At 47.3% G+C, this 15,978-nt stretch overlaps 1 protein-coding gene across 2 annotated transcripts in view; it reads right to left on the bottom strand.

Annotated features, from left to right (window-relative positions):
• KDM7A (lysine demethylase 7A) overlaps window positions 1–15,978 on the bottom strand; it is a 169,389-nt gene that overhangs the window by 116,105 nt on the left and 37,306 nt on the right. For both annotated transcript variants that reach the window (XM_082252934.1, XM_082252933.1), the window contains exon 2: window positions 2,504–2,589. In XM_082252934.1, coding sequence (XP_082109060.1) covers window positions 2,504–2,589 — 86 coding nt within the window. The remainder of the gene's footprint in view (window positions 1–2,503; window positions 2,590–15,978) is intronic.

The following is a 15,978-nucleotide window of genomic DNA, read 5'->3' as shown; positions in this document are numbered from 1 at the left end:
ATTTTCAGTTGTAGGCCAGTTCCTTCAATTTTCTAATTGTTAGTGGATGCAAGTTTTCGACTAGAAAACTGGAAGGAGCAGGATGGAAACATTTTTTCCAATGAATTGAACAGCGACATGGTTTTTAAAGTTAATTCATTCCATAATTGAACGTTAAAAGCAAAACACAATTTAGAAGTACCTTGGAACGGCGTTTGTCAAGTTATCAAATGTACTGAGGATTCGAATATGAACGTTATTTTTAAAATCTACCAGTGTGTGGCCAGTCTAAGAGTGGCCACATAAATCGCAATCTTACACTCAGGGAGACCTGGCCGGAGTCCAGTTCATTACTCTCCCTTTCATGGTCATATTCTGAAAAAGGTTGCCACATTAGACAACCATTTCTAACAACTTGCCACCAGCAGATCAGCCCTTTGCGTGGGCCTTAATGCCCGAAGACCGTAGAAAGGACTCCCGGTATTTCATTCACTGCAATTTAATAATGAGGACATAAAATCGTGAGCCAGTCCTACTGACTCCCCACTGTCTAGTTGGTCGATAGCCATTAGTGACAGCACAGTCAGTTTTCAGGGCGCTGACAGAGCTCACCCCCAACAGCACATCGACGCATACAGCTGCTGGGCATTAAGGCTAATGTGCCATGCTGCTGCATTTACGTCTTCTATTCGCAGAGTAGTTAAACTGAAAATTCATTCTAGAACTACTCTGAGCACTAAACAGCCATATAACACATGTACCTTAATAAATGCATAACAGTATTGTTGACTTCTGTTCATGTTATGAATGTCCAACAATAAGCTTTGAAAACTTCCATCTGCCACCAAAACCAAGCAGCTCAAGGTGTTGCTCAGTCCCCCATGCTCTATACGTCTTGCGATAGCAAAATGTGACTGGGAAACCATTCCTGTGTGTTGGGATGTTCTCAAAAACGTAGATAGCACAATGACGGCTGAGCAACATCATGAATTTCATCGTGTGCCTGATAAATGACTGGCAGCTTCCAGTTCGGATTGGTGGACAAATCAACCACAAACTGAAGTCAAAGCATGGTGCTATGCAATTATCAAGATACATATATACAGTAGCTAATTGATAAGGTTTATAAAGAGATTCTAAGATAAACTTCCACTTTAAAATAAGTCGCCAATATGTAACTCGATGAGGTCTTTTCCCGGGTTACTTGATGTCTTCAAGAATAATTAGAAGATAAATTAAAAGATAAATTAAAAGATAACCCACAGTTGTTATTGGAATAAAGTGCCTCAGCCAAAATAGGTTTTACATCTATATATTGAATTTCAAGATCTTGGGTTGTCATTTCGGGTTGAATGTGTTTTCGCTATCTCTCTCTAGTTTATCCTTTGTATTTAGCTGTATTAGTGCAAAAGATTAAATTGCACCCTCAACTTATTTGGCCAGTTTGGTGTGGAGCAACTCAAGTCACCTGTATATAGAGAGTCCGGACTGTAACCCTCCTGAACACCTTTGGGGCGAATTGGAACACCTGTACAGAGTCCTGATCTTAACCCTATTGAACACATTTGGAATGAACTGGAATGGCAATTGTGAGCCAGGTCTTTTCCTTCAATATCCATACCGGACCTTGCAAATGGGCACCAGTTTCCACAGACACGCCAAAACCTTGTCACATGGCTTCCCAGAAGAGTGGAGGCTGCTATAGCTACAAGGGAGGCCAACTTCATATCAATGCTTTGGAATGAGATGTAAACAAGAGCTTAAAAGTAGGATGGTCAGGTCCTCGTGAACTTTTGGTCATATGTAGTGTTATGGTCTTCTGAAACAATTCATTCAATTTATATCCAGTCTGGCTCAATAAATAAATCATCTTAAGCCCCCGTTCACACTGGGGCGACCTGTCAGGTGACCTGGTCGCCTGACAGGTCGCCTCCCATACAGAAGCTATGGACCCGTTCTAATAGGAGCGACACAAGTCGCTCCGACTTAGAAAAAGGGTCCAGAGCTTCTTTGGGGCGACCCGGAGCGACCTGCATAGACTTCAATGTTATGAAGTCCGTGCCGGCCGCTCCGAGGTTGCGGTCTTCTGGTCGCCTGGGGAAGTCGGATCGCCCCATTGTGAACGGGGGGCTAACATTCTCAAACCATAAATTGTTTTCCCATAACACTTCCAAGAAGTTTTTACATGTTCGAAGCAAAGTGAGATGGGCTGAACATTACATTTGTTCCCCAAGCTACCTGCACAGCAATTTATTGTTTGGATACGGCCAACTTATTTTTATTTGACTTGCAATAAGCTGTGCACAATGAACGGATTGGATTGTTGCATGTTTAGCAGCTGCATTTGTTTTTAGAAAGAATGGTTGATCAGACAAACTACTGATATGGCCAGCATCTGGGCCACATTTTAACATATACAATTTTTTTTAAAAATTGCAAAATCTATAAGTATGAGGACCCGAGAAAACAAAGTAACACGTTTAAAAACAAAAAAAAAAAAAAAATATATTCACAATGTACTTACACAGTGAGGGTCCATGAAGCACTTCACAGTTTGGACAGTGATAGAGATCTATATCGGCTGCCTGGTGCTCCTCGACTTTTACGCAGCTACAGAGGGATAAAGGGGATAAAGATGGAAACCATTAGTGACCCCATAAATATACAGCTACAAGAAAGGTGGTCAATAAAATACATACATTTGTTATGAGACTATTTCCAGGTGTTCACTGGAGCTCAAGGATTAATGCATATAAACTGACAACCCAACATAGTTAAAGTGCATCTAAACCCCAGTAAAAAAAAAAAAAATAAAATAATAATAATAATAATAATAATAATAATAATAATAATAATAAATGTTTTACAGCTTAGCAGTCTGTGGTGGCTACACTGGGGTTTTTTTTTTGGTCTTTGCCAGTAACAAACCTACTTGCCCTAGGGTGACAGGGAGAGAAGTGTGTTATGACTACAAAATGCCTCCCCCTCTCCTCCTCACCAGCACTTTGGAGGTGTTCTGTAGTTCACAAAGACAGGTAGGAACAATAGGAGTACTGCACAACCAGGAAACACAGGAAGTTATCAGCTTAGAAAAAAAAAAATTTTTGTGTGTTTAAAAACATGAGGCATGCTGCAAGGTATTGCACAGGTTAATCCACAACCACTGTTTGTGGTCCAAGAGCTGACACTTACTGTGAAGAAACTATATACACCACAATTCCTGGGGGTCTCAGTCTAGTGTTGGTGAGTGCAGGTGAAAGCTAAACAGTAAATAGATCGAACAAAAACAGACAAAAACCCAGAGAGCAATTAACAGATCACCATGCTTGGGAGATGTGTTTTCATTGCATCAGCATGCCCACATTTGTGACACAACAAAGATTTGGAAAAAGCATGGACTGGACACTGTAAGACCCAAAAAGCAGGATGTTGCATATCTTTTTGGTGAATACGGACAAGCTAAGTGAATACATAGACATAGGGGAATCAACCATAAAACTACAAAACTGCAGCAATAACATGCAAGCCCATATTACAAGGTAAAACCAGACCAATACTGCCTTTGAACATGTACCCATAGGTGGTGAGATGCCCTTTACATCTCCCCTGCCTAGTAAATGATTTGAATGAAGCAATCACTAAGTGGCAGTAAACAATAGTGTGTAATCAAGGGCAGCAACGACTGCTCCTCAAACACTATTGTTTACATGTCTGCCCTGAACTAGTCATTCTGAAGTAGCGGCACATGGGCGGAATGACCTAGGCCTTCGGGCATGAGGCCTTCAGGTTCATCATGCCTGAAGAATGAGTTCATTCTATAAATGTGGTGACTTTTGGTTACACACTATATTTTTTAAATTTTGGCCCCGAGCAGTGACAGAAGGGTCAATTATTCGCTCTATGCATGTAAATGTTAGTGCAAAAATTTACATGTATACAGCATAAAAAAACAGTCCAAACGCAGCACTGTGAACGCAGATATCTGTAGTCTTGGTTTACGTAGTCACCGCTACGGACCAAAGTGGAGCAGGGAGCATGGACCCATAGAACAAAAGTACTGCTGCCTTCAGATCAATATAACAGATCTGCAATTACAGATGCAAACACAGTAAACTGTTGGTGCGTTTTGAATAGCGGGCAGAACTGCCACTATTCTGCCCACTATTTCAAAACGCTCTGCTAAAAATGACAAATTGCACAATGCGAATTTCAGATGCCATTCATTTAAATGAAGAAGAGAGCAGTGTCAGAGATAATCAATGGGCTGCTTCTTCGTTCACGGTCTAGTCACAGGCTGGGGTGGGGTGTGTCCAGGAAGGCCCATGGCTCAGGGGGAAGCGATAAAATGACACTGCCACAAAGTACTGATGGGGAAAGCTCCAGATTGAAGAGGAGTATCGCAGTAAACGTTTTATTTTGCCTTTATTAGGCCATCATTTCATTTTTCAATATTTTTGAGTTCTGCTGTAAATGAGCGTAACTTGGTCCAGCTACAAAACAGAAAGCCGTACGACAATAAAAGGTGGAGGACATTTATACCGTCACAAGAGCATCAGAAAGGGAGACGTAGCCATTGGAAAGCTGATGCCTGTATAGGCAAGGAATGGCTGGGACAGCTCCATTTTGTCTTTGATCTTAATTACAGGAAGCAGTCTTCACAATGTAATTAGGGCAATTCCCATTAAAGAAAAGAAAAAGCTGTGCAGACGGTACACTGTATCACTGAAGCCTTTCAAGCATTACAGACTGACGGAGGAGGACAATGAGATCGGCATTGTGCTATACTGCTAGGGAACTGGAGCACAATTACAGCGCTCGCTGCTAACAGCATGGGAGATTTTATTCCACTCATTCATACAACGCCGAGATATTCTACAGCCCTTTAAAAATAAAATGACCAGCCATTCACATCAGTCCTGGTTGCTAATGGAGCTTACAATCTAATGGCCCTGCCACAGTCTTAACTGCTTGAAGTGGATGTAAACCCCATCACTAAACTCTCATAGAATCCTTGGCACTTTAAATTATAGTAAAAAGGAAATCCATTCAAATTCTAACCAAGCCTAAACCTACTTCTATTCAAAGACTTTTCTTCTACCTACCCTGTAAAAGAAAAAGACGTCTATACTTGCTTGCATATTCGGAGGGCGCTTCAATCAGGTCCCAGTGCCGGCTTCAGTGTACAGGAGGGACAGTTGACAGTGGATCCCCAATAGTAAGCCTATGGCTGACTTCAGTGCCCAGCCGGTGCTGGGACTCCATCATGTAACTGGATTGGAGCGACTTCAGAATGGGTAAGTATAGACATATTTTCTTTTACAGGGCAGATAAAATAGGCTTAGAAAGGGCGAGGGAGTAGGATTAGGCTTAGTTAGAGTTTTACTGGAATTACGCTTTAAAAAAAAAGTGCAAATCTTGTTTGAAGATATTCATGAATTTACCCCCTATGGAGTCCATCATGAAGAACCTTGCGAAGGCACTTCATGTTATAGGGTGACTGTGCTCTTTGCCTGTCTCCCTGTTCCTGCGCTGTCACATATAGTCTTATGGAAACACAAGTGGCCATGTTGATGCTCATTATATTCCACTAATGCCACCATCAGGGCACCCTGCGCAATGACATGCAGCTGCAAAGAGGCTGCAGAAGATCTGTAGAACAGAGATTCTAAAAATAGTGAAAACAAGGTAAGGTATCGTATTTTTAGCTCCATAAGACGCACTCCCCCCCCCCCCCAAAAAAAAAAAGAGGGGAAATGTCTGAGTCGTCTGTGCGTCTTATGGACCGAATATTGACCAGGAGACTCCTCCCCCCGTCGCCATGTTAGAATACTGAGCCAGACACTCGGCTCCTCTGTGGCAGAAGAAAGGAGGAGTCCGAGTCAGCGGTGCATCAGTGCCAGACCAGCCATCCAGTGAATTAGCATGACCCGGCTGCATGGCGCACGTCACACTGTGGGAGGATCAAGTGGTGGTGGCCACCCTGCTGTGCTGTGTACATGAGCTGTACATACTGTATACAAACTGCCAATCACTCCCTGGAGGACTACAACACCCAGCAGACCTCTCCACCCTAAACAGTAACCATCGTTTAGTTCAGAATATTTTTTTCTTGTTTTCCTAGGGCCGTCCTATGGAGCGAAAAAGACTATTGATCATAAAAATTATAAAAACATATGCAGTACATCTCTGATATACATGCACATTTCCCCAGCTTTTATGCACGTGCCTCTTCCCCTGATCTCTCCGTCAACATTGATGGAATTACTATCAGCCCATCCCCGCACGCCAAGGTCCTAGGTGTTGTCCTGGACTCTGAACTCTCCTTCAAGCCCCACATCCAGTCGCTGTCAAAATCTTGCCGCCTTAACCTCCGCAACATCTCCAAAATACGCCCCTTTCTAACCAAAGACACAACAAAGCTCCTAGTTGACCCCCTGGTCATCTCGCGCCTCGACTACTGCAATTCCCTTCTCATTGGCTTACCTCTTACACAGGCTATCCTCCCTTCAATCCATCATTAATTCTGCCGCCAGACTCATCCATCTTACCAATCGCTCAGTGTCCGCCGCTCCTCTCTGTCAAGCCCTCCACTGGCTTCCGCTCACCCAACGAATCAAATTCAAAATACTAACAACATCTTACAAAGCCATCCACAACTTAGCCCCAGCTACATCACCAGCCTAGTCTCAAAATCCCAACCTAATCGCTCTCTTCATTCCTCTCAAAACCTCCTGCTCTCTAGCTCCCTTGTCACCTCCTCCCATGCTCGCCTCCAGGACTTTACCAGAGCCTCTCCAATCCTATGGAACTCCTTACCCTTATCTGTCCGTTATCTCCTACTCGATTAGCTTTTAGGCAATCTCTGAAAACCATCCTCTTCAGAGAAGCCTATCCTACCCACACCTAACAACTCTACATCCATTTTATCCACCCGCCTTCCCCCTTGGTTACTGCCTTTTGTTTCACGTGACCCTCCCTTCTAGAGGGTCACGTGAAACAAAAGGCAGGGCCCTCTGATTCCTCCTGTATTGAATTGTACTGTAACTGTATTGTCTTCCCCCACATTGTAAAGCGCTGCGCAAACTGTTGGCGCTATATAAATCCTGTATAATAATAATAATAATAATAATAATAATAATTTAAAGACATCACAAGAAAAGAAAAATACCTTCTGATCCGTTAGAAATTCGCTCAGCTCCTAAAAAGGTGGCCATATTTCTATGTATTTTTTATTCAGCCACTGGTCTAAAAACGGGGGAAAAACAAAAACAAAAAAAAAAATCAGATTCCTCCATCCACACAAACAGGGGTAGATGATGGAATCCACACTAGGACATTGTATTCCGACAACAGGACCTGGCACTGTCAGAAGCAGCTGCAGATTGTCAGGTTTTCCAACTTGTCAATCTAATGAGTGGCTTCTGTCAAACAGGGGCAGCCACACACTGATCAAATTCAGCCGGTCCCTGCTGAACTGACCCAATTTCGATCAATCTATGCCCCATTACAGTCCTGCTCTAGGCAGGCAACATTTTTTTGGGGACTGAGCAGTGTCAGCCCTGCTCAACGGCTCCCACTTTATTATATATACACACACACACACACACACAATATAAAACACAACAGACATTTCATAGTCCTAGGAGCGTTAATTACACTACTTGAATCCCTGACAATCATTTGACAGGTTTTTGGTTTTATTTTTTTATGGTTGGCAATAATTGAAATATATAACAAAAACACTGGTATATTGAACAGACCAAAAGGAAGCAAATAGGGTCACTGTGGGCTCACATGCATGTTAAAGTGAACTGGTCGCTTTCCCCTGCAGAACCCAAAAACACACACACATACACTAAATATAGGTTATGTTGTATGCGTTTGATTTACTACTATAATATTTTAGATTTGATTAGATATCAAGTTATTAAGGAGCAGCATATTATACTAATAAATATGCAATCAGCTGGAAAATAGTAACTGTGGATTTTTAAAGAAATGTGTAGAAAAATTGGATTTTTGACTTACCGTAAAATCCATTTCTCTGATGTTCATTGACAGATACAGCCAATGATCTTCTTAACCATTAGGGTTACATTGCCCCCTACAGCAGTAGGACACTTGGCAGAAAAGAAAAGTCTGGCTACGCCTATGGGCAGTCCCAGGGGGAATACTCCCTCTCCCTGCTATAGGTACTTTAGTTTTTTACAAGCAGTGTCAGAAGAAAATACAACTCCACAGAGAGGTGGGTGCTGTGTCCAGTCAATGATCATCAGAGAAATGGATTTTACGGCAAGTCAAAAATCCCATTTTCTCTTTCGTTCTTTGATGGACAGCTCCTATCTTCTCAACCTTTGGGACGTCCCAAAGCATGAGGGGGTGGGAACAGCAACAAATTCCCAAGGCTAAAAATAGTAGCCACCCAGGCAACAGGAGCTCAACCAAAACAACTGGAGCCCACCTGAAAAAAACAAACAAACAAACAATACACTCTTTTACAATACACCCTCAAAGAGGAACAGGTCCTCTCAGCAGCAGTCTGCAAAACCTTGCAGCCAAAAGAGGCATCAGCAGATGCCAACACATCCACTTTATAAAGCTTTGTGAAACTGCACCAACGACCAGGTGGCCGCCTTGCAAACCTGAGTCAACAATGCCTGATGACAGAAGGCCCAGGAGGCACTGAGCGCCCAAGTAGAGTGCACCTTGACAGGAAAAGGAGGAACCTGACCCCTGATCAACGTTCCCTTTAAGGTGCGCGCAGACGCACAGTGTCATTGAAGGTCCCGCGCAAGCACAGATTCAGACCACGCAGCCGCAGACGTGGCGGCCGGGGAGCAGAGCTTGCGCCCCGAGAGCACACCCATTGTGTGACAATAGCGAATGAAAATTTACTTTGTCACACAGAACCTCCTCCTGGCCAATCAAGGAGCGGGTCCTCCCGCTTCCTGATTGGCCGAAAGGCCAACCCCATGCCATTGGCCGAGGAGGAGGTGCCGGGAGGAGACGCGGGAAGCCGGGGACTGAACTGAAGAGAAGCTGCCGTGACCATGAGGTAAGTGCACGGACGGAGGACGACGGGAGGAGACGCGGGGAGTCAGGACTGGAGAGAAGCTGCCATCAGGTAAGTGCACCGGTCTCGCGGGGGGGGGGGGGGGGGGGGGACGCTGGCATCTCTGCATTGATTGGGGGCAATGCTGTGGGCACTCTGCATTGATTGAGGGCACGCTGGTCACTCAACAAAAATTATCAAACGTTGATCGGTCCGCGGCGATAAAAAGGTTGGTGAGTACTGCGCTCAGAAACGTTTTTATTTGTTCAGGACAGTAAAAAATTAGAGGGAACATTGCCCCTGATGGAATAGGCCTGAAGCACCGTCTGTCTGATTTATCTGGAAATGGTCGCAGAGGAAGCAGACAACCCTTCCTGAAGCCCATCCGTAAGCACAAATAGGGAGTCTGACTTCCTAAAAGACTCCGTAGCTGCCAGGTACACCCTAATTGTCCAAACTACATCCAAGGCATGAAAGGCAATTTTCTTAGGGTGCTTTGGCCTGGGACACAGGGAAGGCAACACAAGGTCTTCATTCAAATGGAAATCAGAGCAAACCTTTGGAAGAACGACGGACAGGGCCAAAGAACCACCTTATTTCTGTGAATCACCAAGTAAGGTGGACAGGATAACGCCGCCAGTTCCGACACCCTGCGTGTAGAGGTCATAGCCACCAAAAAGGCCACCTTCTGAGACAGAGTAAGCAAGGGAATCTCCTGAAGGTTCTCAAAGGGAGGCTTCTGGAGGACAGAAAGCACCAAATTGAGGTCCCAAGGTTGCAATGGAGACTGCACTGGAATCAGATGTAGATGTAGAACACCCTGAAGAAAAAAAAGGTACGCACCAGGGGAGTATGTGGCCAAGGATCGTTGGAAGACGAACGCCAAAGCTGCCACCTGGCCCTTGATGGTACTCAAGGCCAATTTTGGTTCAAAACCACCCCCCCCCGTTGAAGGAAGGTCAAGATCCGAGCCACCGAAAAGGAGCGAGGATGAACCCCATGAGACTCACACCCCGTGATGCAAGTCTTTCACTTACGATGGTAGAGCTTCCCAGAAGTAGATTTCTTAGCTTTTAACAGTGTTGGAATCACTGATTCAGACAAACCCTTATCCCTCAGCACCTGGCTTTTAACAGACAAGCCGTCAAAGCCAGCGACTGTAAAGCAGGATGGAAGATTGGCCATTGGGAAAGCAGATCCTCCCTGAGAGGAAGCTTCCAAGGAATGTCAGCAACCAGCCGCACCAGATCAGCGTACCAGGTCCGCTGAGGCCACTAAGATGAACGCAATCCCTTCTGGCTCTACCCAGCATAGAAGTCTTGGCAGAAGCTTGAGAGGAGGGAAGACCTAAATCAGACGATACTGACCCCCACGGGGCTACCAGTGTGCCTGTGGCGTCCACCTGAGGATCCTGTGACCGTGCTACAAACTTTTGCACCTTTCTGTTGAGCGGAGACGCCAACAGATCCACCTCGGGGTGCCCCACTGAAGACACAACTGATAAAACACCACCGGATAGAGACCATTCTCCAACACCTGCTGACTGAGGTAATCCGTCTGCCAGTTTTCCACTCCGGGAATGTGTACGGCAGGGAGGGCTGGAACAGCAGAGTCAGACCCAAATAAGTCTAGCTTCATGGAAGGAACAAAGACAGACTAGTGAAGATTCAGAATTTAGCCGAACTTCTTCAGGGTCGGTATGGTGATCTCCAGGTTTTCCACCAGCGCAGTAAGACTCCAAGTAGCCCAGGACAGACTCCCCACGGACGCAACAATGCTAGCACCAGGGCCAACACTTTTGTGAAGACCGGGAGGAGTGGAGGCGAGACCAAAAGGGTAACGCCACAAACTGATAATGCTCCTCTCCCACAGCAAAGCGGAGGAAGCAATGGTGACCGACACATATTGGAATGTGAAGGTAAGCATCCTTTATGTCGATGGAGGCAAGAAAATTCCCCCGATGATGGGGAGCCACCACCTTGCGAATGGACTCCCATTCTGAACTTCTGCATCCGCACAAAGCAGTCCAGCGCCTTGAGGTCCAGAATTGGACGCAACTTTCCTTCCTTCCTGGGGACTGTAAACAGGTGTGCGTAAAAACCCCTGAAATCGGGGCCGCAGGGTACACTCTACGGCGGACATCGCGGAAGCCTTTCGTCAGTACTACTCCGCTCTATACAATTTGTCCCCACCTTCGGGGGTGTCTTCCAGGGTGGCGGGGAGAGAGGCGATCCGCTCCTATCTCTCTGTATCAGGCCTCCCCTCCCTCCCAGAGGGAGAGGTGGAGAAGTTGGACGAACCTCTACGACCTGACGAGCTCTCGATGGCCTTGGGGGCGACACAGCCAGGAAAGGCTCCGGGCCCTGATGGCTACTCCCTCCGCTACTATAAATGCTTTCATGATCTCTTCTCCCCTCATTTCCTTGCGGCGTACAATGCGACGGGGGAGGGGGCAATGTTCCCGGCGGACTCGCTGCGAGCACACATCACGGTCATCGCCAAGGAGGGGAAAGATCCCCTATTGTGTCCGAGCTATAGGCCTATCTCACTTTTGAACATTGATTTAAAGCTCTTTACTAAAATTCTGGCCTCTAGGCTGGCCCCGCTGCTCCCACAGCTGATCCACGACGACCAGGTGGGCTTTATCGCATCTCGGGAGGCCCGGGATAATACCACCAAAGCGCTTGACTTGGTTCACTTTGCCTGCTCGCGCCAGATCCCGACCTTGGTTCTCTCGACGGACGCTGAAAAGGCGTTCGATCGGGTGAACTGGGAATTCCTCTTTGCTACGATGGAGCACGTTGGAATGGGGGACCGCTTAATGTCCTGGATCCGGGCAGTTTACTCTGCTCCCTCAGCGAGAGTTAGGGTTAACGGCTCTCTTTCGGAACCCTTGGTGATCTCCAATGGGACTAGACAGGGGTGTCCCCTCTCCCCGTTGATTTTTGTCTTGACCCTGGAGCCTTTCCTGCGATCGGTGCGAGCCAATAGTGATGTCGCTGGGATGTCGGTCTCTTCGACGGAATCCCCTAAGGTGGCAGCATATGCAGACGACCTCCTCTTTTTTCTCACTAAACCCATTACCTCCCTTCCCAATTTACTGCGGGAGTTCCGCACATACGAATCTCTTTCGTTCTACAAGATCAATCAAACAAAATCCGAAGCGCTAGCGGTGGCGATCCCGCCAGCTCTTTCTTATCTCCTTAAGGCTGACTTCCCCTTTAAGTGGGGGTCGTCTCATATTCGATACCTGGGGATCTCTTCCAAACTGCCCCCATAAAATCTTTGAATGTAACTTCCCTCCCCTGCTGGCCCGTATTAAGAAAGATCTGGACGAGTGGCACGCGGGTAGGTTTTCGTGGTTTGGGCGTTGCAATATCCTTAAAATGAATGTGATGCCTCGCCTATTGTACGTATTCCAGGCATTGCCGGTGTCCGTCCCATCCTCCTTCCTTAAGCGGGTGAATCAACTGTTCAGAGAATTTCTCTGGCTTAGGGGTCCCCCACGGTTGGCCTTACGTATACTTCGCATGCCTAAACTAAGTGGCGGCATGGCTCTGCCAGACGCTGTGGCCTATTATGAGGCTTGTCACTTGTCCCGGGTCCTTGACTGGTATCGCCATGGTCCCCTGAAGCAGTGGGTCCGTCTGGAGCGACACTCGGTTGGGTCTCCCCCGGAATCTTCTTTATGGACTTCTTCCCCCGTCCCTGGGGAGCTGTCCGCTCATCCGACCATTGGCCCTACTTTGAAGGTCGGCAGACGGTTGTGCCACGGGGGCCAACTGGCTACTCTGCCGTCCCCTCTTCTTCCGGTGATCGACAGCCCTGACTTCTCGCCGGGGAATGACCGCCCTGGATTTCGGTCTCTGAAGGACGCGGGACTCAGCCAGGCTCGCCACTTTGTGCGGGATAGGGAGTGGGTCTCTAGATCCCTCCTTCATTCCGATGCTACCTTCTCTGCGCTGTCCTTTTGGCAGCAGGTCCAACTTTTCCATTTTTTGCAGTCTCTGCCTTCGGCACATCTGTTCACCAGACGTCTCACCTACTTTGAGGAGCTCTGCTCTGACCTATCTCCACTGCGGCACACTATCTCCATGGTGTACAGAGCTCTGGTAATGCCTGAGGCACCATTCCGTCCTCCGTACATTGCGCGTTGGGAGAGAGATCTCGGCCTGACCTTCACAGATCACCAAGTCGAACGTCTGCTATTCTTCACATACAAGACTTCAATATGCTCTCGTTACCAGGAAGTGGGATACAAATGCTTGACCCGGTGGCATTACACCCCGACGCGGCTTCGTCGGATGTTCCCGACCTGTACTGAAGTGTGCTGGAGATGCGGTGAGGAGGTGGGGACGTACCTTCACGTTTTCTGGTCCTGCGAACGGCTGCAGCCCTTTTGGACTTCGGTGCTTCGCATCGCTCAAAAATTCACAGATCATCCCCTTGTGCTGGACCAGGCCCTCCTCCTCCTTCACCATCACGAGTATCCGAGGGCGTCGTATCGGAAATCAATCCTGCCGCTTCTGTTCACAGCGGCGAAAAGCTGCATCCCCCCTCTTTGGAAACAGACTCAGCCCCCAACTGTGGCCATGTGGCTTCATAAAGTGAAATGCATCAATGAAATGGAAGACCTGGTGGCGACGGACCGCGGAGATAGAGAAAATTTTTTAAAGCGCTGGTACTACTGGCATTCACGGCAGAATACCGTGATCTATTGATCTGATGGCGTGGGTGGTGTCGGGCCGGGCGGTCCCCCCCCCCTCCTTCTCCTCCCCTTCTCCTTCCAGTCACCCTTCTGCTCCCCCCCCCCCCCGTTTCCCTCCGCTCTCCCCTCTTTTCTACTGTTCTAATATGCCTTGTCTCTAGATGACGCGGATTGGACTTTCTCTCTTTGTTCTCTCGCTCTCTTCTGGATTAACCTTCTAGGCGTGTTTATTTAGTCCTCTGTTCGCTCCTCTTCCTGAAAGGAATACCTACACAGTTCCCCTCAGCGGCCGTTAAGCAGTCAAGTGACTGTCTGGGCGATGCCCCCCACGCACCTGTAGCGGCCAGGTGATAGATGCCGGTGGGTGCGGGGAGTTGCTTACGGACGGTCCTTACACCAAAGGTCATATTTTGCACTATGCATCTCTCTGTGGAGGGCTCTCAGGGGTTAACTCAGGTGTATTAAGTTATTTTATGATATCCATATCCATATTCATGTTCTAGTTCCTTGTCAGCACAATATCTTATTTTATGTTCAACTATTAGATGTGTAATTTCTATTTTCTCTCGATGTCATTCAATGTATTCCTCGGTGGAACTCGTTATATGCCTTTTATATTTTCTTCAATAAACGAATTTAAAAAAAAAAAAAAAAAAAAAAAACCCCTGAAAACATTCTGAAGTCTGAAACCGGGACGATCGCCCCTTAAAGCAAAAGGTCTTGCACCGCTCCAAAGAAAGCCTGTAAGCAGACCGGGCACAGTCACACATTAGAAGGAAAGAACCTTTCCAGAGGGTAAGAACAAAAGTCAATCTTGTAGCCAGACTGTATGACTTTGTGGACAAATTTGTGTTGTACCAGGGAAGTCCACAGGTCCGGGAATCAGCGAGGGCTTCCTCCTATCCCAGATACGGGTGAGGGCGTACCTTCATGCTGAAGGGGACTTGTCCGCGGGTCTGGAGAAGCCCACTCTTGACCTGCCAGACCAAAGTTCGCTTGGATCCCCAGAGGGGGCCCTGAAAGGCTTCGATCCCTTGCCAGTCGACCCTAATGGATGAAAATACTTATGAGCCGAGGAGAGGGGCCCACGTCTACGACAAGGGTCCTTGCCCTTAGTAGCCTGTGGAAGAAAGCTACTCTTCTCTCTCCCCCCCCCCCCCCCCGGTGAGACTTTTAATGATGTCATCCAGGGTAGCACCAAACAGGCGATCTCCTTGAAAGTGAAGATCAGCATTTGAGCCAAAAGACACACCGAAGGACCACTGCAGAAACAGAGCCGAGCCACATCCAGCTCAGCAAAGGCGGGGGGGGGGGGAAATCTGCTCCCCCCTCCAGGTCACGGCGCAAAGCTTTGACCATTCGGTCAGAGTCTGCGACACCAGGGCAATGGTGAATATTGACCTCAGTGCCGAACCAGCCAGGGTGTACATATTGCGGGCCACAGCCTCCGCCTTCCCATCAGACGGGTCCTTAAAGGCCAGAGAGTCTTAAACCAGAATCATGGCTGCCTTGTTTAATCTGGAAACCAGACGGTCAACCACCAGTGGAACAGTCCACTTCTTAAGGAGGGACTCCTCATAGGGATATCGCCCAGCAAATCGTTGAGGGACCCCAAGGGGACGCTTTGGTCATCCCCACTCTTTAGTGACAATTTTGTCATAGTAGGAGGGAAAAGGGAACACCTTTTCCGCTCCAGATGGCTTGTGAGTGCCAAAAGGAACCTGAGCGTCCATCGCAGCTGCATCCGCCATCTTTAAAGTCTCACGCAAAAACACAATTGGTGCATTCACCAGTGCCTTTTGGTGTACGGTTGCAGAAGTGGAGGAATCATCCTCACTACCTGAAGATTCAGGGCGCATAGACGCAGACCAAGCAGGGTGACCCACGTCCATGGCGGCTAAATCAGATCCAGAAGGAACGTTGCGACTCGGGCCGAGACCCGGTCATATGCGACCTTGCAAGGTATTTAACTCGCAGGCCAGCCCCTGTCTAGTGGGGCTATGTCACAGCCAACCTAGCACAGAGCTCAGGTCTGCGCACGCTGGCTGGCCAGACTGGGGTGACCACTGGATCTAGATTATCCAGCCCGGTAGTGGATTGTAGATTTCACATAAAAAAAATAAAAAACAATCTAAAATGAAAATATTTGCCAGGACAAGAGATCCCAGCAATGAGTACCTATAGCAGAGAGATGAGTATACCACCTGGGATTGCCCATAGGCATAGCTAGACTTTTTCT

The sequence above is a fragment of the Pelophylax lessonae genome, assembly GCF_965119305.1.
Source record: "Pelophylax lessonae genome assembly, chromosome: 4".
Taxonomy (NCBI): Eukaryota; Metazoa; Chordata; class Amphibia; order Anura; family Ranidae; genus Pelophylax; species Pelophylax lessonae.
Note: the sequence above shows the minus strand (reverse complement) of the source record. Positions and strands in the feature narration are given on the sequence as shown.